The sequence below is a fragment of the Amia ocellicauda genome, chromosome 16, assembly GCF_036373705.1.
Source record: "Amia ocellicauda isolate fAmiCal2 chromosome 16, fAmiCal2.hap1, whole genome shotgun sequence".
Taxonomy (NCBI): Eukaryota; Metazoa; Chordata; class Actinopteri; order Amiiformes; family Amiidae; genus Amia; species Amia ocellicauda.
In genome coordinates, this window is record NC_089865.1 from 9,454,602 (window position 1) to 9,481,675 (window position 27,074).

General features: G+C 36.1%; 1 protein-coding gene across 7 annotated transcripts in view; it reads left to right on the top strand.

Moving 5' to 3' along the window:
• The window catches only part of fmnl2a (formin-like 2a), a 67,510-nt gene that overhangs the window by 22,688 nt on the left and 17,748 nt on the right, over positions 1-27,074 (top strand). For all 7 annotated transcript variants that reach the window (XM_066687798.1, XM_066687802.1, XM_066687796.1 and 4 more), the window contains exons 2-6: positions 8,741-8,824; positions 12,121-12,201; positions 15,374-15,450; positions 20,705-20,788; positions 21,748-21,900. In XM_066687798.1, coding sequence (XP_066543895.1) covers positions 8,741-8,824; positions 12,121-12,201; positions 15,374-15,450; positions 20,705-20,788; positions 21,748-21,900 — 479 coding nt within the window. The remainder of the gene's footprint in view (positions 1-8,740; positions 8,825-12,120; positions 12,202-15,373; positions 15,451-20,704; positions 20,789-21,747; positions 21,901-27,074) is intronic.

Consider the following 27,074-nt stretch of genomic DNA (forward strand, 5'->3'; position numbering starts at 1 on the left):
ACTGCGATTTACTTGTTTTATTTGTGTTAGTCAGTTATAACGGTTTTCCCGGTCTGAAAATACCACACTATAGTCACGGACACAAATGATCTTACTTCTTTGTAATTTCTTATTTTTTGTATAATTGCAAACACAAATGTTTAAAAATGTGTTTTCACATTGCTGCATCAAAGCAAGCAAATGGAATGCCAAATGTCTTCAATGCAAGTAGATTGTGGAGACAAAATGGACAATGTATTTACTAAGAAAGTACCTGATCATACCCCTCTTTATGAAATATATATCAATGACTTAATACAAGATGCTCCCTACATTCACATTTGAATGGAATAGTGCACTTTGCTAAATTATTCCGACGTGTGGTAATCCTAATATAACGGGGATGTTTTACAGTTTACAGATGATTGAAAGATTTGTATGTCCACTAAAACCTGAGCATATCATTTAAATATGTGATATTTCTGAAAATAAATTGGAAAAGTCTTTTAGAATTTTTTGCTTTTTTTAACACTAGAACTGCCATAGCCACTTTTTGTGCAGCTCTTTGCAATTCAAAATATGCATGCGTGTGTGAATTTCTCCCACATATCCGTTCCTACATGTTACTAAATATTTGAGTTAAATATACATACAGCGTTTCAGTTGTAAACTCCTCAAAATAAGTTATAAATACTTTCTTCTCCAACTGTCGGACTTCCAGTTTATGTGGTCTATACTGAATATAATACAGCCGACAATCTGGGCTTTGTAATGAAATTAGTTATTGTGAAAGTTATAATCGTGTTGATTGCTGAAACACGTGATTTACGACACATCACATATTCATATATTATTATCATAATTTGTTTTATTAGCAGATTTGCACCTGATATAGCTCTCGTCTGTCTGTCCTGACCGGCTCCCCAAGTTTCTAACTTTCTTCTGGAATTCAATGTTGATCACATTGCAAACCCAGGTCTTTGGATCAATGTCTTGATTAGTCAACTGTTTGATCATGAATGCTAATTATTTTTGTATTAGTGTAGGGCACTGTAGTGTTGAACAGCATGTTTTCTGCATTGATACGCAACTGTAATAGACTAGCCATTTCAAAGCGCTTTCACATGCATAATGTCATTTCAGTTTTATGCTATTTTTACAAATGGTTATTTATGTTTTATACGTCTGCCGAGATGAGCATACCGATATATTTACCAGTTTACACAGTTTATTGCGTGTTTTATTGTTTAAGTTTATTTTATTGTTAGTTTTTTCATGTTTATGTAGCCTATGCACTTGTTTTGAAAAAAATAGAAAAAAGCAATGTAAATGCAGTGTTTCTGCTCTGAAAATGTTATGTGTGATGTTTATATGTAAAACTACTACATTTTATCCAACAGTTTGATTTTCATTTACGTCACACAGCTGGGTGCAGTGGTTGTATGTAGCAGGAAATGTCAGCTGTTCTAGTGTTAATTCAACAGAATATATAGCCTACCAAAATGTTTGTAGATGCAAATTGAATATATTTGGTATTTGGTCTTCTGTTCATAATTATGTATGTTTAATAATTGTCTTGCCGATTATAATGTATATATCTAATCTGACAGTCGCAATGGACCGGTTTGTTTCCATCGTTAATCTAATAATGATTATGATTTATTTCTAAACAGTTTACCTTGTCCAAAGGCAACTTACAATTAAATACAAAATATACATCAAGAATAAAATAATTGCAAGGTATGAAATACAATACATTACAATATACAATAACTTTAGTACTAGTAAGCGCAAGTGTCAGAGATAATAACAGTAACTACAGTACTACTAGTAATGAGTAATAAGACACCATAAGATTCAATTTCCTGATGATAGTAATACATTTTATATTGCATAAGTATCGTTAATCTAATAATACAAAGCCAATGTAATAGTATTTGTTTAAATAGGTGTGTAAAATATTAGAATCTGTGTTAAATATTGTTGAATTTGGATATAGTCCAATTATTAAATGCAATTATTTATTTTACATGGAGATAAATGGGAATTAAATGCCAGTTATTACTCTTATTGATTATTATAACTGGACTATTTTTTTTTTTTTTTTTTACAGTAATCTAAAGTATTGCTAGGAATTTACCTAATATTTTGCATTGATTAGCTATTTTCATTTTTTTTCAACATATGCAAGCATTCTAGCTGTTGCTTAAATGTCAGCATCCAGAGCTGGTCAACATTTAATTTGCTGAGATTACTACTCTAAGTGTTTACATTTACTGTACTTCAAATTTTGGAAACAAGCTATTTTACAGTTTACTTCTAACCCAGTTGATAAAGTACATGACTCTGGCCTTTACCTTGACCGGCCTTGCCCTAAAAGGCTCCCGGCTTGGCCTTGTGGCCTTTGGAGTCCCGGCCTTGAATCTAAGACTGCCTACGCTATACACCCTGCAGGACGATGAGTTATGAACACTGGAGTTGGGATACTTTTAACTATAAAATGTAATGTTGTGTACTATGCTAAACCATTATGGTCTGGACCAAATCAAAACCTAGACTCTTAAATTATGATATCAATCTGAAATGATTAATTAATTACTTGATTTGGTTCAGACCTCAGCGTTCTCTGCACATTGAGTAATTTTGTTTGTGTTGTTGTTCGCTTAAGATTAGCTATAAATCCTTCTAAATGAGTGACTGCATGCATTCAGTACAACTAATGTGTAAAACGGTAAGGATTCAGGAGAACCACAACTGAAGTTCTTGGGCGTTTTTAAATTCTCTGCGCTTCAAATCCTGACGGGAATTTGGATTAACAAGGGTGTCTCATCATAATCGTACATCATAATCGTACATTTATCTGAAGGCTGTAAGCACAAGGTCATTGGCTGTGTGTATGCATCATGTTTTAGCTCTAGGGAATTGTATTGTGTAAGACGGGGGTGTTTCCCACAATAGTGTGCATACTGAAGACAAGATTTCACATTTTCCATATGTTAAAAAATAATTAAATCTGATTAAGTGATAGTTCACTACGGAGTTCAGACAACAATCTAATTTAATTCGGTGTTTTCCATTAATGCTTATCGCAGAAATCCAATTAATCTTTAGGACAGTACGGTAGTGTGAAAGTCAAACTCAATTGATAGGAGAAAAGTTACTCCTTTAAAACCATATAAACTTGGGTCAGTTTGGAACTTTGGATACATTTCTTACTAAGAAGTATGTACTTAAACTGTGTCAGTTTGCATAAATCTATGCCTTCTAAGCTACCAAAGAAATCGGATTTAATTATTATACTGAAGTGATGGAAGTGACAAACTAATTTCAAGAGTAGTCTTCATGTCATAATTACTTACTAATTTGGCTGTCAGTAATTCATAATCTGACTTCCACGGGTTACAGTTACTAAAAAGTAATGCTCTTTGCAATGGATTACAAAGTCAGAATTGAAATATGTTATAGCCCTCGATAATTAATTAAGAGAGTGACTGTAAATCAGCAGTGGAGCTGGAGATGTGAAGTAGAGGGATGGATCATATGTCTACACAGGTGAGCTTTTAGGAGGCGCTGGAAGAATCCTGCACAAGGGATGTTTCTGAAGTTCACTGGTAGCTGGATCGAGCACAAAGGGGGAAAGTGCCGAAAGAAAACATACAAAAGTGACAGTTGTAGTGGATACAAAAACTAAACCGTAGATACTTTCTTTACTGCTGCACAGAAAACCATATGTGCCTGAATATCTCCCATCAAACTAGCACGCTCTGCTCATTTTTCTGGAGACCACCAGGGTGGCTGTGAATAGAAGGTCTGTGCCAGTCAGTCAGTGCCAGTCCCTGATGACTCATTCCTGGCATTCGGTTAGACGCAGGTTGGGATTTCCTTTATTCCCAGTGCCGGCATCTTACATGGCACAAAGGATTAATGTCAATATTTTCATTGTTTATTCAAGATAATGATGCCTTTTGTCTGTAGTTTTTGCAGTTCCAGGGCCCTCCAGGTAATTTTATAATACGACTGGTGAATACACTAATATTAAATATTTAATGCGTGCCTGCCAATGTCCGGCTTTTTATTTTATGTGTCGCTTGGGAGAAGGTTACTGTATAACCAGCAGCAGTGTGAGCACCAATGCTTCAGTGAGTTCAAAATTAATTTTAACCACATTTATATACGCTGTTTTTACGCTTCATTCATTTTCGAAGTTTATTTCTGTGCAGTGAGTTACAGTACAGTCCAGAAATCACAGAAACTACTTCTACATAGCACATTCAACCTAATTTCAGTTGTTTAAATATATTGTGTTTTGACTGGCTGTGCCAGCGTTTATTATATGGGTCTCTTAGTCGAGCACAGTGATTTTTAATTTAGAAAAGTCTCCCCAGCTGTTGAAATGGCTAATCTAGTACTATTGTTGTTGAGATCACAGTGACTATTTACTTATAAGTCTTAAGACCAATATTCCCAGTAAGAAAGGCAGCATGCCACTTAAATATAATTTGATAAGAAAGTAGGGTTCTTAGACCGGAACAGAGATTACGACCACTGGAAACTGTAATATGTCTATTTATTGTGGCTGTTTTGTATTTATGTTCTCAGTAGAGGAGCTGGAGACAGACACAAACTAGATAAAGATGTGGGTCTCTGTATTTGTAATGGTGGTCAAATGCCCTGTCATATTTTATTTTTTACTTTTACGTTTGGTTCAATTTGTTCTCTGACTTTTGTAATGGAATAGATACTCCCTCTGGACAGCTGTAATGTAGTGCCTGTTAATTACTGGAGTATACAATAAGTAGATCAGAAAGTCCCTTGCATAGTGTGCAAAAGTACTTTAGGAATGAACGGACAACATTCCTGGGAAAACACCCATTGTATATTTGTTCCTCTAATGCACTTATGCTTCAACTGCAGTCTAAAGAAATGTATTGCTTCACTTTTTATTTGTTACCTCATCCTTAACATAGTGATTCAATTTCAATGTAGTTTTGCAGGTGAGCTGCATAGATACTGCTGACTTTGAAATTCAAATGAAATATTTCGCTCTTTATACTGTAAAATTGACTTATGATGGGTAGAAAGCAGGGTTTTGAAAGTTTTTCTTACAATATCAATGTAAAGGTTAATTCAGACAATTTCAGCTCTTTATAAATTATATTAGCTACTGAAAATAACAAGAATGGAACAAAAATAATATAAATAAATAAATAAGTGTGTTATCAATGTTTTTCAAAGTATACGGTAAATCAAGTAAAGGATTATGATGTATTCTGTAAAACCTTACATTGTATGATTTATCTTGGGGTCAAAAATGCATTTGAATGCCCCTGTAGACTGTTAACTTGACATTTATGGTTCATAAAGCTTTTTTCTTTTCTGTATTGTCATCAATAAATAATAAGACCTTAAAACAAATCCAATGCTACTTTGATTGTCTATGAAAAAAATATTTTGCAATATGCTTAGCCTTAGAAAAGGAGTTTGTGTCAGAATGTCAGCCTTCAGTGCACTTAAAATTTTTCAAGGGTTTTTCATATAACCTTGTCTGGGAATGTGACCTGATATCAGTCTCCGATGTTGGAAACCATTGTCATTTTTCCCTGTGGGAATGTGTTGTATGGCCCATTGTTTAATACCCTAGGTGCAGGTCAGAAAAGGGCAGAGAGCAGTGTGACGGGATGAATGCTGCTGGTACAGTACATGGCTTCTTATACAAGGCAAATACTCTTCATTTGCACATTAGTATAACACCGAAGTTACACTGAAGACTTTAAGATGGTGACCCTCCCCCAAAATGTGAAGAGACGGGGCATCTAGGTCACCAACTCCCACCAGGGCCTGATTAGTAGCTGTGCACGGACAGCATCGATTATACGTGGCCTACTGGGTAAAGGCTGCAAAAACAATACTTCTTGTTTTTATTTGTGATTCTATTGACTAAGATGGCTGGTATTGCACAGATGTCAGTCCCCCAGAGTCAGCAGACTGCCTGCGCCAAAACTGTTTTCAATGCTAATGCAATTTTCTGAAAGAACAGTGGGTGTGCATTGTAGGCCAAAAGCCATTGAGATCATGAGGACTAATCAAAAGTCGCTGTGCTGATTCAGCCATGAACTGCCATTTGAAAGGCTTTAACTTCGTGTAAACTATAGCACCTTACTAGTGATTTACAGTAGAGCAAATAATTGCTATGCAATTAATTTACTAATCACATTTAGTTTAATTTAACTTTAAATAAACCCATATAACATTAGGAAAGCAGATGTTTTGTTTCTTCTATAAAACATACCACACTTTTGGATGATTATTTAGAAATGATTCAATACCTTTGTTGAGACGCAGATGTTTTTAGTTGACTTCATGACTTCCTCATGTTTGGTGCCGTTTTCTGTGCTCCAAAGCTGTTGCATTACGCAATACCGAACAGCCTTTTAAATACTAAAATTACATTGAGATCTAGCTATCTGACAATGGTATAACACCTGTAACTGTTTTATTGTGATATCATAGTGCTATAAAACTGAATATTTTATGCATCTGGTCACAACTTGCACAATACCTTCTGCTTTTGCTAAGCTTAGGCTATTTTTGTTATATTTGTTTCAAAGCAGTACAACAGCTAGAATTATTTCCCATTTCCCATTCTAGCAGGACTTTTTTCTTTGTGGCGCCTTTCACTTTTTCCGTTACCAGATTACTTAAGCTTCTGAGGTAATGATTTGGGCAGTGTGGGTAGCCTCATATTGCTTGGCCTTATGTGACCAGTCTGTTCTGTTTAGAAAGACTGCACTAATGTAAACTCAACTATAGGCCTAGTTCTTGGACAGAAGCCAGTTTTATTAATGCCCAGCTTCCTCTTCAAGCCCTTATTAATTGGCTTTATAGCATGTTAGCTTGGACTTTGTTGTTTGGAAAGCAGGTGTCTAGGGATGATCCCGTGTCATTTTTGTCATCCAATCAAAATGTATTTGGTAATGGTGCATTGTGATTTTAAAATACATTAAGCTGAAATATTGCTATTTATGTTTAGAGTTTATATATGTTGTCTATAGTAATCAAATCAAATCTGAAAAGGCAATTTATGAGACTGAAAAAGAAAAGTAAATTGTTTCAAAAACAAGTGTGTGTGTTTTGGAGGAGGGGTTGGTTAAACATTAATTGTTTGTGTTTTTAAGGCACTTAAGGGTGGAGTATACTTAAGGGTTTTAAGCCGAAACTAGACAACTGAAATATTTGGGGGTTGAAAAGGTTACATGAAGCAGATGTTCTTTTAAGCAGGGCAAATGGGAAATAAGAAATGGGATGTGAAATTGGAAACGAGATTTTGGTTTGTGTCTTTATATGTAATTTAACCAGCTGATGTCTGGTTAACTTGCAAAACATCCATTCATCATCGTACATTAAGCTAAATACACGGCATAAATATTGCCCAAGACAGCTTTACAGGCCGTGTGGCAGAATCAATACTAGGAAGACTTAGTGATCATTGCAGTTTGTCTGTCTTATTGTGAACACCTGATAAAAGATTATTAAGAAGCAAAAAATATTCCACCTACTGACTTAATGACCAATATAATTGTAATCTTTAATGGTAGTTCAGAGCACTTCAAAGATTTAATCTCAAAAATGTTAATACATTAAATACAGCATTTTAAATTTTAATTGCTTTGCTTTAGTTTACAGTATGTTATTGTTTGTTCTTTACTAAAAACATTTCCTTCCTAACACTACTATACAGGCTACTACGCCTAAATAGTAATTACTATTAAGTTACCAACCATCAAATTTTCAATACAGAAGTGCTTATTTGACATTCAAATTGAAAGTTTGGCTGAGGTAGACTAAAACCAAACTGCAACAACATCCTCAAAAACATTTCTGTACAAAGAATTTTTTTTTTGCTTCAAGTAGAGTCATATGTCTTATGTGCTGCAAGTGGCACACACAACCCTATGCTACTTGGTTATAATGCCGCTTCTGCATACTTTGCCTTGGGAATTGTGAAGGATTATATAGTGCTGAGAGAGTTTGCTTGATGTTATTCATTATTAAAGGGCAAGGGCTTGCTTCCATGTGAAACAAGCCTGGCAGCAGCAGGGAAGATAGGAATAATTGCTGTCTACATTCAGATATCGCCTGACTGGATTCTAACATCCGATGAATTTAACTTTAAAATATATATTCTCCTTTTTTCCCTACAGCACCAATAAATTACATTTTAGAAAAGTTACATGCTCAATTAGTCTATCTTTTTTTTTATGAAAAAGACAAAAATTGGTTTGCAAAATATTAAGACAATACTAAAATTGTAGGCAGTGCAGTATTACCACTGTGATCATATGTAATGGCCATATATAGCTGTGTGTGTAAGATTGTAGAATAATTTATTTTGGTAGTATCTTTGACATGCTTTTTTTTTTCCAAAGCACGTTTGAATGTTTGAAATACATTTTTTTTTTTATGTGAACAAAAAACAAAAATGTAGAACATTTTAGAAATGAAACCCCTACAAAACACCAGAGTTTATTATAATGCAATTACTTTAAAATGGTTGAATATACATTTTTCTACAAATTTTTCTTTAAAATATTTGAAAAGTTTGCAGCAGTTTTACACAATGGTAATTTAGAGAATTCCTGAGTCTCGAATTAGTGTTTTTTAATTTCCAGCTTGATTAATGCCATTAATCTTGCTTAGTATATTGCCAGTTTCTTGACATCGTGTAGAAAGTTGATATAAAATATTTATGTATTTCTTTCAGAATTCCATGAACCTTCCTCCAGATAAAGCAAGACTATTGCGCCAGTATGACAACGAAAAGAAATGGGAACTTATTTGTGACCAGGTAAGTAATTTGTTTGTGTATGCAAGACAAACTAAAAGCTCAATCTAAATGAAAACCCTCTCAAATCCCAGCAATATCACAGAAATGCAGTTCTGCAGCAGCCGGGGGCCTTACTAAGCCATCATGTCTTGGTACTATTCCTAAAATAAGCAAACCTGTGTTGGACTCAGCATTACAGCCATAGCTCACTCTTGCTCAGTAGCTTTACTGGAAGACATTGATCTGGAGTGCATTGTTTGCCCTGGGCATGCCTTGAACTGGCAAAGTAGTTTGAAATCTCTTTGTGTAAAGATTACTATTTAAGAAGATGAACACACATTACCATAGCTGCAGTATTATAAGATTTTGATATTATATTCAGTCAAAGTACTGTGCAGCGGTGCCAGGACAGTTTCTGTATCATTTAACACAAGAAATAAAAGTAAATCTGAGTGGGCTGTACACGTTATGTAAGCAGGAATGAGAGTGATTAAATTGTGGCCATTTACAGAAATAAATGGTATTGCCATGCATGCTAAAATATGCAAGTTACCGCATTAGATATGTTGCTTCTTCATGCTATCCCATTTTATGTTTACATTGCTTTGTGCAGATCCGATTTAGATTCAGTGTTTGAAGTATCGAGTTTAATTTGATCTGGTCAGATCAATATTGTTATCCCTATCAAATTTCGGGAGACTTGTATGATTGGCTGAATAAAAACAGCCCTTAATCTTCTACAGAGTCTCTGAGGCCAGTTCCACAGGAAGTTTTCTAATACAAGAATAATATAAATGTGTGGGACATGTTTTAAGGACAGCTATGCTACCAGACATCAATTAAAATAAAGCATAATAAACGGCATGTTTGATGCATAATGCTTAAACAGATTAAATGCTCTTGGTTCTGCAAGCATGCATCCAAATAACTGTGAGAGATCCACTTCCTTTACTTTCTCAGGCGTAATCTGTTGAATATTGCATTGTTATTTTTATAACACTGTCAGAGTTGTGTTCATTGGAGTAATTGATGTGCCTAATGCATTGGTTAGTTTTCTTCCATGATTACAAAATCTCAGAAGGGACGGAAATAAATGTTTTCCATACTGTATTAATAGCTGCCTGGAACATCTTATGTAGCTATAGCAACTGTGATGTGAATATGGGAGCTCAGTATATAGTTGACAGGTACACGTTCACTTTTTAAATCTTCCTATGTTCAGAAATATTGTTTTGAAATGGTAAAATGCTGATTATTTTTCAGGAATTGACAATGATTAAAATATAAAATGAAAGATGCTCTTAAAAGATAAAAGGTATTCGAGAGAGAAGGTAGTTCAGATGAAATGTTCTCTTATGCATGAAAGTGTTTAGCATTCAGGCGTTGTAGATAGGTCTCTTTTAAATGCACATTTTCTGCTGCCTAAATTTCTGTATGCATTGACTTGAAACAATGCAAGTTTGTTAGTAAATCAGGTAAAATACGAATGGCAAAGTTGTTCAGTGACTTTGTATAGTACTCTATATAGGAATGTGTGGAAGCTGTTTTAAGTTGCACGCTTCTAAAACAAAAAGCAAAAGCAACGCCAGAACAAGACAATCCGTTATGTGCTTATATAAAAAAATAATGCTAATAATGATTAAAAATCAAAACCAGAAGAGGATTTTTTTTCTTCTTTGAACGCTCTCCTCTTCCGCACTGCAGCATTGCCTCAAAGGAGCTGTGGGATTTTCTCAGGCACTAATATGGCTCTTAATTACCAGGAAGATATTCAGCTTTAACACTTTTATCTACAAGCTGTATGATGGTATTCTCTTGATGCAGGATGTTATATAATCAAACATTTTTTTAACCCTTCATTCTTTCTTAAAATGAATACAGCTGCCACAAAAATTAAGTGCATCTTCTGTAGCCTATATGCTTACCATATGAAAGGGTTTACACCTGTCACAAACTACAAACTGCCTGTGATGTATTTATATTTAATCACTAGATAACCCCATTTTCTTCTGCAATTCTTTTATTTTACCCTGAAGTATTTTCTGCTGTTGGTTGCACCAATGTTTTTTGGCACGCTCTGTTTAACTGTCACAAAACGCTGAAAGTCCTGACACAGTTTCTCTTTCTCCTTCCTTCCCTGTTGCCATTGTCCTTTCCTGCTATTGAAACTGACATGTTCGGCCAGTGAGCAACTAAAAATAATATCATTAAGAACAGCCCAGAGACCACAACCAATTGTTAAAAAGAGAGAGAACATATTTTTGAAAGCCTGTTCATACTAATAGTGATAGTTACAGCTGATGTTTCCTGCATTATACAGTAGTTTGGCTCATATGATTTTTTTTTTTTTTTTTTTCCAGTCATCATAAACACACTAAAATGAATATGGAGGCATGCTAGAAACGTGACCCTAAAACATGCTGCCACTGCTGCCATTGCTCTGTGAAGTTTGCAGGGCAGTAAAGTGAGGCTGACATGCGATTATAACCACTATAAATCAGGATTATATGTGCAGTGCATCCGGGGGTTGATGGAGCGCATAATTGTAACATCAGCGGCAATCGATGATGGGTGATTGTTAGCTCTCTGCCACAGACGGCATTAAGTGTCTTATTTGAACTTGATTACACTATTTTAATATAAGGAATCAGAATGAACAAGAATGAAACAAGGAAGATCTGCTTCCCTTTTTTCATATCACATTTCTTGAGACAGGTCATCTGTTATTGCCCCCGTGAACAGAAGGTTTAATACACTGCAATGAAAACTGATAGCTCTGCGGTCTTATTTGGCTTAATTGATCTGTCAGCAATATGTCCTGGGATTGATTATTTTTCAGTTATTTATGTCTTTATTTTTACTTTAGATATTAAGACAAGATAGATAGCCAAGCAATGTTGTGTTTCTGTGAGGAAGCAGAGGTGAATTATTACACACTGCACTCTGAGTTTTCATACTGTAGGCCTATAATTACTGTATATGAGACCTTAATAATTGTTTTCATATTGTAGGAAACGACTAAGGGGCAATATAGCCTGTTTATTTGCAATTTTAACTGTACAGAATTTTTCTTTGTATCACAGTCTACAATGTAATTAATACACAGTGCTTATGATGTAATATTTAAAGCTCCAATGCTGACTACACTTCATCATTTGTATTTCTTGATGCTAGCAATTCCCTTTGAAATTATAAAAAAGGAAACTAATTATGGTTCTGAAAAGTACTATAAATGCAGCTTATACTAGAAAAGACCATAACAAATCTTTACTACTGGTACGGTACAGTTTTTCATAATGTGTGTTTGTGTTTTTCAGGAAAGATTTCAGGTGAAGAATCCTCCACATACATATATTCAGAAATTAAAGGGTTATCTGGATCCAGCTGTCACCAGGAAGGTAAGCCCCCTATTGTTTGACTTATCAATTTAATTTCCACATAGGCTACATTTTCAAAGCTGTGGACTCTTCCTTCCCTTAACCCCTTGAGGACAGGATTTCCTATCAGGAGTTAAGACATTTTCCTTTCACATATACAATACACCATTATTTTTAGTCTGCTGCCAAAGTATGAAAGTCATGTAAGACTAAACACGAGACAGAAGTAAAATTTAACCTTTAAAGTTCTGAATGTCTGTAGAGGTTGATTTGGTATGGCAGATGTTTGTATTGTATTTTTAATTTTCTTTATAAAGTTATTTGAGATGTGAATTAAATGAATGTTTGTAAATTATTTATTATTTTAAACACTTTACAGCAAAGCTTTTCAGTACCATCAGATCAACCACATTTTAATATACCAGTGGTTTCTTAATATGAACAATGTATTTTCTGTAGTGCAATAAATGTGTGTGATTACCAGTCAACTAGCCTAGTAAGCTGGAATGTGAATTCATCACTGAAAATTACATTTCATTGCCTTAATAGAGGTCTATAAATGATTGTATTTTGTATTTCTGTACTTTCATCTGCAGTGCTGTTAAAGTAGTGTCTTGTCTCTCCCAGATATCCATCCAAAAAACATAAATTGTTTTATGTTGTCAGAAACTGCTGGCTCTGCGGTTTCATGGGGCACCCTTTAATGGCCTATGAGATGTAGAGGGAACATTGTGCAACTTGTATAACTTTTCCGTATTTTAAAAATGAGCCCTGCTTTCAGGAATGCCCAATGGGGATGAAAGATTACATTCGCCCCTTGCAGTATTTTTACATAATATAATTATTTCCCATTTATTTTCATTCTGTGTAGTTTTTTTTAAGTCTCCTTCTTTCATCTCTTAAAACCCAGAGAGTTTCTGTAGAGCATGTTTCAGGTGAAAGTCTATTATTTGATATGTCTTATTGCTCAAAAGAGCTATGAAAGGCTTTACCACTGTGATCTACTTTGTGTGAGCACAGGAGCAGTTTTAAGTTATAATAGAGTATTTTATGAAAGAGTGGCAAGAATATGCAACAGACAGAATGCTGCGCTGTACCTAGAATATCTAAGAAATGCGGCCCACTTTGCGAGTTTTAATAATGGTTTGTGTGAACAGCATCTTCATTGTTATTTTTTTTTTTCCTTGGAATTTTAATCCTTTAATCTTTTTTTAGTTCAATTTATATGTGGGATTAAAGAGGTTTGTATATTTTTACCACACTAGAAACTTACTCCTGAATTATTATTATTTTTGAATCTCAGATGAAGAACAGAAAGAAAGAAAACAAAACCAAAAGTGACCAGAAACAATGGCATTACCCTCCCAGCGAGTTCTTGGGAAGATTGGTTGAAATACACATTATCAGTTGAACATAAAAAGTGAATAGGAGAGCGAAAGGCAGGATTCCAAAATGGGAGGATCTGTACGAAATGGGGAGAGTGGTCAGGCATGCCTAACTGGGTGTAAAACATCTCGCATTGCTAAATTCAAGGATGTAATACATACCAGTAATAGAGGCATTTTTAATTGAAGGGACTCCTTTAATTGGCTTTGTTAAATTGATCACAATATAATGGTTATCTAATATAATATAACACTTCTCACTGTATAGCTAGTCTGAAAAGAGCTTCTTAAGTCACATAGGAGACGGTTTCCTGAAGTACTTCACTGAACTATGCAGATGTGTAATTCCGTGTTTTCCTGTTTAGTCTTTCTTTTTTAAACGGACGGGTCAAGTGAATGTAGACATTATAACGTGGTGAGAAGGTTGTCCCAATTTGATTTCACTTCATGTCGAATGCACAGTTTCCCCACAAAAGCATTCGTGTTCCTCATGGAGGTCAGTGGCGTGCACGGTAGAGAGAAAAGGGGGGAGAGAGTTATGGTTTTACATTCCTGTTCAGCCCCCTTTTCTTTACGCACAGACAATTGCCACTTTGTGCTTCTGCAAAATAGCTCTAGGTCATTGCCTCCTTTTTACATATGCAGGCTAGCGCATTCCTCTAGCCCTCGAGAGCCAATCAGTAAAAGAGGAGGAAAAAGATCATTCCAAAACGGCCCGAAGAATGTCTTGGCTATTGATTTGTTTTCAGGATGACCCTTGTTGAAACCACTCTTTAAGGCAGCTGTTAGTACTTAGCGAAGAGTTGTGAGTAATGTGGGACACAACATGTGCAACTATACTAACATATGACCTCTACAGATGCTTTGTAAGAAAAGACCAGAAAAACCAACTCTCCCTTAAAGAGAAACCATGATTTTCACCTTCATACATGCCCAAAAATAGTTTATATAAAAATGTACTTCATTTTTCACTTTTTTTTTTTGTGTATTTTAATCCAACCACCTCCTATTCCCCCCCAGAAAAGCTGTCACCGAATCATTTTTAGCTGAATAATGTTTTTATTGTACTTTCTATGTGGTTGAATAATGTGTTTAGTAAAAATGCACTGTTTGAGTAAAAAAAAGTCTAGTTATAGTTTTTCATCAGTTTAAAAAGTTCCTATTGTGTAGCTGTGTTAAAAAGATCTGTGATAGTAATTTTTTCCATCACCTTTTAAATATACTTCTCTGTTTTGCAACATTTCAGAATTCTGCTGCATTTCAATAGTTGTATTCCGTGGTTTGTTTCTTTGTCTAGATTCGTGCTTTCTAAGCAAAGCACACAAACAGAACTACCTCCCCGCCAGACTGTTACGTAATTAATACACACAGTGTTGCAGGATGATTTGGCGTACTAATGGGTTTATTTTTTTAAATGTCACAACCTGAAACAGCCCACAGTTAACTGATTTAATTTAGAAGGAAATAAGAACAACACCTACATAAAACACAAAAGTGGACCAATGAGGTTGCACTATATATGGACTCAAATTAGTTAACCTTTAAAATATCTTTCTTGAAATGAGATATACACATGGATTATGATAGTATAATCTGAAACATACATTTATGTAAATTAAGAACATTTCCCAAAAGACAGAGTGTAGCACTAATTGGTTGGAAATGATTTCAAAAACTGACTAGACCATTACATTCAGCTAACAATCCAAACCAAAAGAAATCTCATTAATGACATGTTAATGATTTATGACTTTGAGATGTATAATCTGCCATAGCAATAGAAAAGTATTCTCTCATTACTTTCCCAGAAATTCCGAAGAAGAGTGCAAGAGTCAACTCAAGTCCTCCGAGAACTGGAAATTTCATTAAGAACCAATCATATTGGGTGAGTAAATAACCACTCTCTAAATGTCGGCACACACTAATGTCACAGGGCTGAAACTTTGCACACTAGATGCCTTTAAAGCCCTTAAAGATATTCCATGTCACCTGTACAGGGGGGGAAAAAAGTATTTGATCCCCTGTTGATTTTGTACGTTTGCCCACTGACAAAGAAATGATCAGTCTATAATTTTAATGTTAGGTGTATTTTAACAGTGAGAGACAGAATAACAACAAAAAAATCCAGAAAAACGCATTTCAAAAAAGTTATACATTGATTTGCATGTTAATGAGGGAAATAAGTATTTGACCCCTTTGACTTATTACTTGGTGGCAAAGTCCTTGTTGGCAATCACAGAGGTCAGACGTTTCTTGTAGTTGGCCACCAGGTTTGCACACATCTCAGGAGGGATTTTGTCCCACTCCTCTTTGCAGATTCTCTCCAAGTCATTAAGGTTTCGAGGCTGACGTTTGGCAACTCGAACCTTCAGCTCCCTCCACAGATTTTCTATGGGATTAAGGTCTGGAGACTGGCTAGGCCACTCCAGGACCTTAATGTGCTTCATCTTGAGCCACTCCTTTGTTGCCTTGGCTGTGTGTTTTGGGTCATTGTCATGCTGGAATACCCATCCACGACCCATTTTCAATGCCCTGGCTGAGGGAAGGAGGTTCTCACCCAAGATTTGACGGTACATGGCCCCGTCCATCGTCCCTTTGATGCGGTGCAGTTGTCCTGTCCCCTTAGCAGAAAAACACCCCCAAAGCATAATGTTTCCACCTCCATGTTTGACAGTGGGGATGGTGTTCTTGGGGTCATTCCTCCTCCTCCAAACACGGCAAGTTGAGTTGATGCCAAAGAGCTCGATTTTGGTCTCATCTGACCACAACACTTTCACCCAGTTCTCCTCTGATTCATTCAGATGTTCATTGGCAAACTTCAGACGGGCCTGTACATGTGCTTTCTTGAGCAGGGGGACCTTGCGGGCGCTGCAGGATTTCAGTCCTTCACGGCGTAGTGTGTTACCAATTGTTTTCTTGGTGACTATGGTCCCAGCTGCCTTGAGATCATTAACAAGATCCTCCCATGTAGTTCTGGGCTGATTCCTCACCGTTCTCATGATCATTGAAACTCCACGAGGTGAGATCTTGCATGGAGCCCCAGACCGAGGGAGACTGACAGTTATTTTGTGTTTCTTCCATTTGCGAATAATCGCACCAACTGTTGTCACCTTCTCACCAAGCTGTTTGGCGATGGTCTTGTAGCCCATTCCAGCCTTGTGTAGGTCTACAATCTTGTCCCTGACATCCTTGGACAGCTCTTTGGTTTTGGCCATGGTGGAGAGTTTGGAATCTGATTGATTGATTGCTTCTGTGGACAGGTGTCTTTTATACAGGTAACGAGCTGAGATTAGGAGCACTCCCTTTGAGAGAGTGCTCCTAATCTGAGCTCGTTACCTGTTTAAAAGACACCTGGGAGCCAGAAATCTTGCTGATTGATAGGGGATCAAATACTTATTTCCCTCATTAACATGCAAATCAATTTATAACTTTTTTGAAATGCGTTTTTCTGGATTTGTTTGTTGTTATTCTGTCTCTTACTGTTAAAATACACCTACCATTAAAATTATAGACTGATCATTTCTTTCTCAGTGGGCAAACGTATGAAATCAGCAGGGGATCAAATACTTTTTTCCCTCACTGTATGTGGACATTTGAATTCAAACTAATAGATGTCAATATCCTTGTTTGTAAATGAATGGAAATATTGTTTCTCCTCGCAATAGGCGAAGTTAAAGACGTATTCTATTTCCAGTTGAATGTAATTTGCTAAATAATAATTCTATTTTTTAGCAGACGTCTATTTCCAGGGTTTCTTTCTAATGTTACAATATATCACATTTTTTCATATACAGTTACCCATTTATACAGCTGGGTTTTACTGGAGTAATCTAGGTAAAGTGCCTTGCTCAAGGGTACAGCAGCAGCATCCTGCACCTGGGGTTGAATCCATGACCCTCCACTCCAGAGTCCAGAGCACTTCTCCACACTGCTAAACGCAAATAATCATTGCCATTATTTGTTAGTGTATTAGTCCATGCAGTGCTTGTTTTATTGTACAATGGTATCAGTTTTGCTTGCCTAACTGCTGTGTTCAATGCCTTCAGAATCAGTGAAAACCTTCATAAAATCTGTGGAATGCAGATGTATCAATAAATAATTTCCTTTAATTTATAGTGTTTCGATCACAAAAGCAGACAGGGAGGTGTTCAATGGGACAGTAGATGTATCATGCTGTGTGAGCAACTGGTGCAAAAAACTGTTTTAGTTGTTTTTTCCACATAGATACCTACAAACTGTTAGAAACTGAAGTGTTTAAATGCTTTTGAGACCGATGAAGTACAATATTCAAAGGACAAGTTGAGACTTGCTGCAAGCTTCTTGGAATCTGTTAAAAGTATCAACAAATTCCATACCGTATTATATTATTACATAATAATAGTCATGTATTCTAGAGCCGAAAGCAGCAGAGGCGTTCGCAGCAACACTTCACAGCCGACTCCTTACTTTATAACAAACAGGAAGGCCGTGCGGGGAGATCGGATTTCAGCATCCCTATTATGAAAATGATGCTTCCAATGCCAAATTACATATCACTTTTAAAAAATGCCTGGAAAACATGCACGGAGGCGCACACCAACACAAGCAAACAAATGTCAATATTCAATCTGTCCTGTTAGACTTGCAGAAGGATCAAATATAGAAGAACATACTCATTACCTTATAGCTTTATTGAAAACAGACCTTATCCAAACATTATTTCATAACTCATGACCTAGAGATTACTTCATTGAGTCTTTTGTTTGGTGATTTTAAACAATCTTCATCCAGTAGAATGATGGAGTTGGGCGGAAGAAGGTTTTTCAAGCTCTGTATTTGGCAGAAATACTAAGAGTTTTCTTTGAGGAAAACGTGGGGTCTAAGCAACAAAGTGACTTTTCACCTAATTGGTCCATAGCTTTTTTGAGAATCTCTGTATTAACTTTGATGGACAGGATATGAAGGGATTTAAAAGCATTGGTTTAGATGGGAATAAAATCCCCTGGCATATGCTGGCTGTATTGTCCTCAGTATTGACGGGAAGAGCAAAGATTTAAACAATCTTGTCTGGTGATTTCAGCTTTATTTATGATCATTATAGAGCAGTAAATGATGTAAGAGTAAGCAATTACAATTACATCGCTCCCTCCCTCCAGAAATTACAATTCTGCATAGGGAGATTTTGGAAGAACCGCAGGTGATAAATCATACTCCATAAGGATTTCTAAACAAGAAATTGGGTTGTCATTTTGTTATGCATAAATCCCTCTTGTTTATTAAAGCTCTGCATAATTTCCAGCCAAATAAAAAAAGAGGCAATAAAGAGATAAACAACTAATGAAATGCACCACTTCCTTTTGGGTTTAAATTTGTTTAAATTAGATCAGCACTAGCCAACGTGTTAGGTAAGCAACCCAACAGTGCATCTGAACACCATCCCCTGATGCATTACTTAATGAGCTGTATTGATGTATCAGATGGAACTGCCACTAGCATCAATGAAGTGCTCAGTGCTCTTTGAAGTATCAGAAGCTGTGAAACGTACTTTTCTTTTAAGCTGTTGCAGTGTTATTTAAGGCTGAACAGCTTTTAACAATTTATTGAAGCTGTTTTTCGTACATTATGTGTTTTAAAAGCTTCAGAAATCTCCGCTATGAGGTCTACTATACTTTCTGGAGCTTCGTTGATTTAATAAGATCATGCATGTGTGTTTAAACCAAATCTTGCTGTTGAGAGGGTACAGGTGGGTATCTGATTCAAACTGCCTTTCTAGTTCTGACATAAATGATTAAATCTGAGGCAAATTCATGTAGATCAGATTGCATTAAGGCAAGTTGGAGATGGTCCTGTCTTATCTCATCTGTGTTTTCCACTTCTGTTAACAACAATTATCAGTCACAGCCCTTACAGATGTTACAGTGGTTTTGAGCAGAAAGCTTTCACACAGGTGTAGCAATTTGCATTTCAAATGTTCTGTATCTGTTGATCAGTATTCGGCCCTGCAAGCAAGGATTTAAGTAACTGCATATAGAACAAATTCACTATCCCCAGACAGCTTTTTTCCAATCTTTAAATCAGGCTTAAAATATTTACCTTACTGAGGTGACTCAAAAGATATTTCTTAAATTGTTTTGACTGTATCATTTTTGTATCTTCTTTTCACAGTTTTTCATTTGGCATTGAATCTTTTTAAGGCACTGTAGTGGACAATTTACTTTTATATTCTTTATATTATTAATAGTTTAAAGTTGTTAATTATGTTTATAAAGCAATCATTAGATTATACATATTTCTGGGGGATAATTTCATTATAGTATCTTGGAGATGTATATAGCTATTGTCTTTGGGTTAATTCTTTCAGCACACACAGTATAAAGGTTGTGTGTTTTAGGCCATGTATTTGGTTGAGGGCTTAAAACAATGGCTTTGATCACATTTGCTGCCTGAAGTATGCTGACCAGCAGTAAAGGCTGATATCCTGGTCATTGCCACATAAGTAGTTTTCAACACATCACACACAACAACAATGGTAAGAAATAATCTCAGGCATATGTTAATTATTACGCATGCGGTAATTCTATTTATACAATTGGATTTTAATCAGGTTTAGTCACTGATAGGTTCAGTCTGCAACCTACTGTCTCTCTCTGATGATAGAAAAGGTTTCTCCAATTCACATCTTGAGTTATTTTCTCCACTTCATGTGAGAGGAAAGCTCCGGGTTTACCTGTATTTTTTATTTAATTTTTTGTAATAACTTTTTTACTTTCCCACTGATGTATGCTGAAGTTCTGAAACCTTTAGAACAGTGTATGCATAAAGACATCATGTATTCTAACTTAATACAGTATATGTTCAAAAGAATATATTGTTTTTATAAATAGATAGTTGATTACGTGACATTTTTTCAGAAGGACACCTTTAATTAAAATGCACATATTCAAGATATTACTGCAATACACATTTCAATATTTTTAAGATATTTTAAAATGTATTCTGTTTTCCTGACTTACAGTGTATTGCAGTGATATCTTGAATATGTGCATTTTAACTATGGGTGTTAACTCTGTTTAGAAACACTGTTAAATTATGAAGCAGAATGTTTTAATTGCTGCATATTCTTTTTTTGTGATTGATTGATTTCAAATTCCTCCTACCAGGTGGGTCCGAGAGTTCTTAAATGAAGAAAACAAAGGCCTTGATGTTCTGGTAGAATATCTCTCTTTTGCACAGTATGCCGTCACGTAAGTTATCAACATTTCTCTGTTTTCCAAACAAGTGACACAGCCGGATGTATTGGATAACAACAGCACTCTTATTTTCTTATTTTCTCTTATTTCCAGATAAAGGCTAGTATTTTATTTGTGTATTTTTGTAATGTGCAGACATTATATCCAGACACTATTTATATATGTGTCTGTTTTATTTGTGTAATGCATTCATAGTAAAGTTATGAAAGTCAAATTATGTGCTTTTGACTAAAAACCAAATGTCTGGACTGATGTTTCACCTGCTGCCCTACATTAAACCATCTATTTTGTGTCTGCACTGGGATCCTCTCTTTTGTTTTTAACCCTTACCCTATGTGACATGAATACTCATTCTTCCTTCAACAGCCTCCCCTTCTTTTAACAAAGGTCAACATTATCTAATTTCAATGAATATAAAGGCTTGATTTTAAGGTTTTTAAGTTATTAGCAGATGTAGACTCGAAATGAGCCGTTTAAGCACATGGACGTAAGGAATTACTTCCCGGTTTGGACACAATCCAGATTCCTTCGGTGAGGTTTAGTGTTCCACTCAGGGATATTTCCAATACGCCAGCCGTGCTCCTGCGCCTGGGGAATGTGGAGTAAATCCTTCATTTCCGTTTTGCTGTAATAAAACACACTAACCAGAAACGGTTTTTACTGTTACGTATCTATATGCTTATGTATGTGTGTGTGTGTCTATCTGTATCTGTATGTGTGTGTATATACTCTTATGAATGGATGGTAGTGTTTTCCTTTGTAGAAAATAGATGGAGAGTTATTGGTGATAAGTGAAGTTTGTTTTTCTTTTCATTCCGCCCCCACAGAGTCGCATGTTAAATACACACTGTGTGAATGTCAATGTGCCCGTTCTCTTCCGAGCATGTGGAATGAAAACAAACGCTCAACTTTTAGATTACAAAAGTTAAACAGGATTTTCCCCCCCCCTTCAGGTTTGATTTTGATAGCTTGGAGAACAATGTAGAGAACTCTGTGGATAAGTCCAAGCCCTGGAGTCGATCTATTGAGGACTTGCACAGGGGAAGTAACTTGCCATCCCCAGTTGGCAACAGTATCTCCCGGTCTGGCAGACACTCAACCTTACGGTAGGCATCTGACTCACAACAAACTTCCTCCTTGTCTTCTAAATATATATGTGGTGGCCCTGCATTGCACATGATTCTTCAGGAAACTCTTTGAAGTCATGGGGTTTTTAATTCTTTAAATGGCTTAGAATACATTTTTTAGAAAGTAGGGGAGAGGGACTTTATCCATACATTCCTTTGCATTGACTGATCTGGAGTAAACCTTTCTGATTGCCTCTTTTTCTCTGTATTGGTTAAGAGTGTGGACATTTCCTTATGCTCATAAGTGTATTTTGTCTATTCCATTGCCTCTGATAGCCAACTAATCTTATTTCTTCCTTAAAAAAACAAATCAAGGCACTCCGAATCCTTTTAATATATATAATAATTGGGTCATTTCATTAGCATTATAGCACTACCAGTGTTAATATCTTTGGTACAAATTGTAGTTCTGCATATTTCTACAGTATTGTTTTTCAAACCTGTCATTTCAATTAAAACTCATTTTCCAGTTTGAATCAATAACAAAGACTTAACTTAAGTTAGAAGTCCTTACACATGTCCATTACAATGTATTTAAGACAATTGGGGCAATAAAGCCTTGTCTACCTTCATTTAAGACATTCCTCTGCTGTACCTCATATTGCAACATTTTTGAGTCACATTTCATTAGTTGATCTTTCTATAGTTTTTAATTTTCCTGTACATCTGTTTTTTCTGTGTATTTAGGTATCCTTCAGAGGAGACCTAGTTTGTATAACTAAATGCCTTGTGATTCTATAACTTTTTTATGGCATTAGCTCATTAGTGATGGAATACACTCACCTAAATGATTATTAGGAACACCTGTTCAATTTCTCATTAATGCAATTATCTAACCAACCAATCACATGGCAGTTGCTTCAATGCATTTAGGGGTGTGGTCCTGGTCAAGACAATCTCCTGAACTCCAAACTGAATGTCTGAATGGGAAAGAAAGGTGATTTAAGCAATTTTGAGCGTGGCATGGTTGTTGGTGCCAGACGGGCCGGTCTGAGTATTTCACAATCTGCTCAGTTACTGGGATTTTCACGCACAACCATGTCTAGGGTTTACAAAGAATGGTGTGAAAAGGGAAAAACATCCAGTATGCGGCAGTCCTGTGGGCGAAAATGCCTTGTTGATGCTAGAGGTCAGAGGAGAATGGGCCGACTGATTCAAGCTGATAGAAGAGCAACTTTGACTGAAATAACCACTCGTTACAACCGAGGTATGCAGCAAAGCAATTGTGAAGCCACAACATGTACAACCTTGAGGCGGATGGGCTACAACAGCAGAAGACCCCACCGGGTACCACTCATCTCCACTACAAATAGGAAAAAGAGGCTACAATTTGCACAAGCTCACCAAAATTGGACAGTTGAAGACTGGAAAAATGTTGCCTGGTCTGATGAGTCTCGATCTCTGTTGAGACATTCAGATGGTAGAGTCAGAATTTGGCGTAAACAGAATGAGAACATGGATCCATCATGCCTTGTTACCACTGTGCAGGCTGGTGGTGGTGGTGTAATGGTGTGGGGGATGTTTTCTTGGCACACTTTAGGCCCCTTAGTGCCAATTGGGCATCGTTTAAATGCCACAGCCTACCTGAGCATTGTTTCTGACCATGTCCATCCCTTTATGACCACCATGTACCCATCCTCTGATGGCTACTTCCAGCAGGATAATGCACCATGTCACAAAGGTCGAATCATTTCAAATTGGTTTCTTGAACATGACAATGAGTTCACTGTACTAAACTGGCCCCCACAGTCACCAGATCTCAACCCAATAGAGCATCTTTGGGATGTGGTGGAACGGGAGCTTCGTACCTTGGATGTGCATCCCACAAATCTCCATCAACTGCAAGATGCTATCCTATCAATATGGGCCAACATTTCTAAAGAATGCTTTCAGCACCTTGTTGAATCAATGCCACGTAGAATTAAGGCAGTTCTGAAGGCGAAAGGGGGTCAAACACAGTATTAGTATGGTGTTCCTAATAATCCTTTAGGTGAGTGTATATAGATGTTTTACACATTTAAAGCAAAGCTGAAAAAGTATTATTCAGTGTTCTGCTGCTAACCATTACATCTGTTGCTGCATTTTTCCATAGTTTTCCCTTCTGTGTACCCAGCTTCACCAGAAGGCAGGTTATACATTCGCTGCAGTGTGTTTACATGCCACAGAAATAGCTTTAGTTTCATAAGCCCTTTAAACCTGCTTTTCCCTGCTACAATGTTGAAGCTGATTAGATGTTATTCATTTTTTCAGATTGCTATTGTGATTGATATTTTAGGTGCCGCTAGGCAGCACACATTGTGCATTGAAATGGGCTGCTTCACAGAAGATTAGACATTTATGCTTTTTTTTTTTTTTTTGCTTACCTGTTTATTCCTTTCTTGCAATTGCTGCGATTTTGCATTAAATAGGACAATCTATAACCTCAAAAGCCTGATTCTAACAGGACCATCATTTTAACCCTCTGTACATTGGATGTGAAGTAAATGATGTAGCCTACCAAGTTCATTTGCTTGGAGTTTTTAAGTCAATGAAAATGACACAAGCAGAAAGATGATTGTCTGTTTTCTACTGTATTTGTTCAGGTATGTTGTTGTGTAGCATTTTAAGGAAAACACTTGGTTCTCTTTTACCAAAAATCTGAATCACTTCCACATTGACGTTATTTGTCACTAAGGTTTGTTTCACTCTTACCCGAGAACGTGTTTATTGTTATTACTCATGAATCTATTTGCTTCCAAAGTACAGAGAAATTCAGTGACCTCCTGTAGGACACCAGTGTATTCAAAGTAGCTTCAAAGTTGGTATTTCAATGTGAAATAAGTCGTACTGTATGATTTCTCACCCTATTACGGCACTTTTTTTTTTTTTTTACTAAATTAGTACTAGGTTTACTATCATTTCATGAAGAATTGTCCCTTATTTTCTTATAACTTCACTGCCTAGGACATCCAGCCCATCGAAATGCACGTGCAGATGGTACGTCTCTTTCTTCATTGCTGGATTTCAGTAGCGTTAACGTTTTGTGTGAAAATGATTGTACAGTAGTGTCTGTCGTGCATTAGTATATTTACATTGTAATGTTCTAGCGTAGAAAACGTATAGAGACTAAATATCAAAAAAGGTATGCCTTAAGGTATTGAAGACGCACACACCCAGACTTTGTATCCTGAAAACCTAATTTCCAAAGCTTTGTAACATTCAGCTTGTCATTACACGTCTCCAATGATCAAGCCTGTGGCTATATGAATGAAGCGGCCTAACATTACTCATAACTCCTTAATATGAATTTGATCGGATGATTAAGAAATGCGTTTCATATGTTAATTAGTAGTTCATCCTGCCCGGTCTATTATTCTGTTAAGTGATCCTTCACGTTGTTTATATGTGGTCTAAATCTGTTGATATTATTTTGGTACATTATGTTTATTTGTTTTTGTTTGAAGCAGTGTTCCAATTCTGTCACTTACAAGAACTAATTTGCTTTTTAGCAAGTTCTCTTTCAGTGTATTTGTAAGTGATACGCCTCATGACTCTAAAGGTGTTCATACCTTGATAAATCTTTGACTCATTATGTACAGGAAGCACAAAAAGCCCACACAAAGAACCAATGTCTTGACACATTAGAGGATGCTTAACTTTTTTTCTTTTTAAGATATGAAAACTGGAGTTGGGACACTGTGATCTTGTATAATAGCTCCTTTCTGGATATGTATTGTTAACACTATCACAGTTCATATTTTAACGTGGGGTTCAATTGGATATCTAGACGTACTCCTAGGTACCTATTTTTGCTTTTAGTTTTTTATGAGCGTATTCATTACCTCATTTTTTTATTTACGAATTTATTATTGATTTTTCTTCAAACTTGGCTTCAGAAATTATTGGCTATTCTTAATCAATGTGGCTTACTTCTTTATACTGCTGTAGGAGAGATGAAAATAAAATGCTCAATATATGCTTTAAATGTCTTTTCGTGGTGCAAGTCTTTTTCCCATAAAACTTGCAGGGAAACTAGTTTAAAATTTAAATTACATGGTTATAATAGTACATTCCCATTCGTTCAGTCACTCGACACATTCGTTCATGTTCATCAGGATTTTGCAAGATCCTGTTGGCAAATATGAAGCGCGCGCACATTCCAGCTGCAACGTCACAGATATCTGAGCTTTACTGGGCAGCTGTTTGGGTCATGGGTACCTGGGAATGAACTCCTCAATTTGTGTCTGAAATACTCCCTCAAAGAGCTTTACTGAGAATTGAGACAAATGTTACTTTCTGAGAATCTGTCAACCGCTTCTAAATCTCCTTTATAATATTTTAAGTGGAGTTAGAAATGGATTTGCTTTAAAGGAACTCAGTTGTGTTCAAGAGTTCTTATTTTGTGAATACCAACTATTTCAGTCAAAACACACCCATCTGATGATTTATAGAGAAATCTTAAACTTCTAATATACATAAAAATCCTTACTCTGCTAAAAGAAACTTCTGTAAGTCTTGTAATAAACATCTTGACGTCTGTGCCATTTGTATTCTACATCTGAGTTTGATATTTTGACACAGATAAACACTTTAATACTTATGAAGGCAGATGTCACATTGTTTGTTACTTGAATTACATAGTTTCTTTTAGTATCGGTACCCAGTGTGATGAGGAGAATAGGGGGTGACGGAAAGCAGACCTACCTCCCCCCTGTCTTTGGGGACAATAGTAAGTGGATCTGCAGGTAAAGCCCTACTGTGACATTGTGGAGTTTATGGATTCTACATCTGGGAAATGTTGATTGGTTTGGATGGCAGGCATGTGAGTATTATGCCTGTTGGCAGAACTGCTATTATGAACCTTGTTTTATGTGCCTGGGGTCTGAGGGACATATTCAGTAATAGAGGTTTGCTGTCATGTTTAAAATAAACCGTTCAAGTGTTTTTCTTGGGTGTGTAGGATTGCACTGCGGCAGTTTTGTGCTTTTCTTTCACCATGAGGAGGTTTCAGTTGAAAAAAAAGCCTGATTTTCTTTTTTTTCTCCTTTTCTCCCAAAAGCTTTACTGAACACCACTATGCATGCAAATTAGTCTTGTGTATGAGATGTAAATGACATCACGGTGTGACTGAATTGAGTTAACCAAATTAAACTGATATATTACCGGTGTGTGAT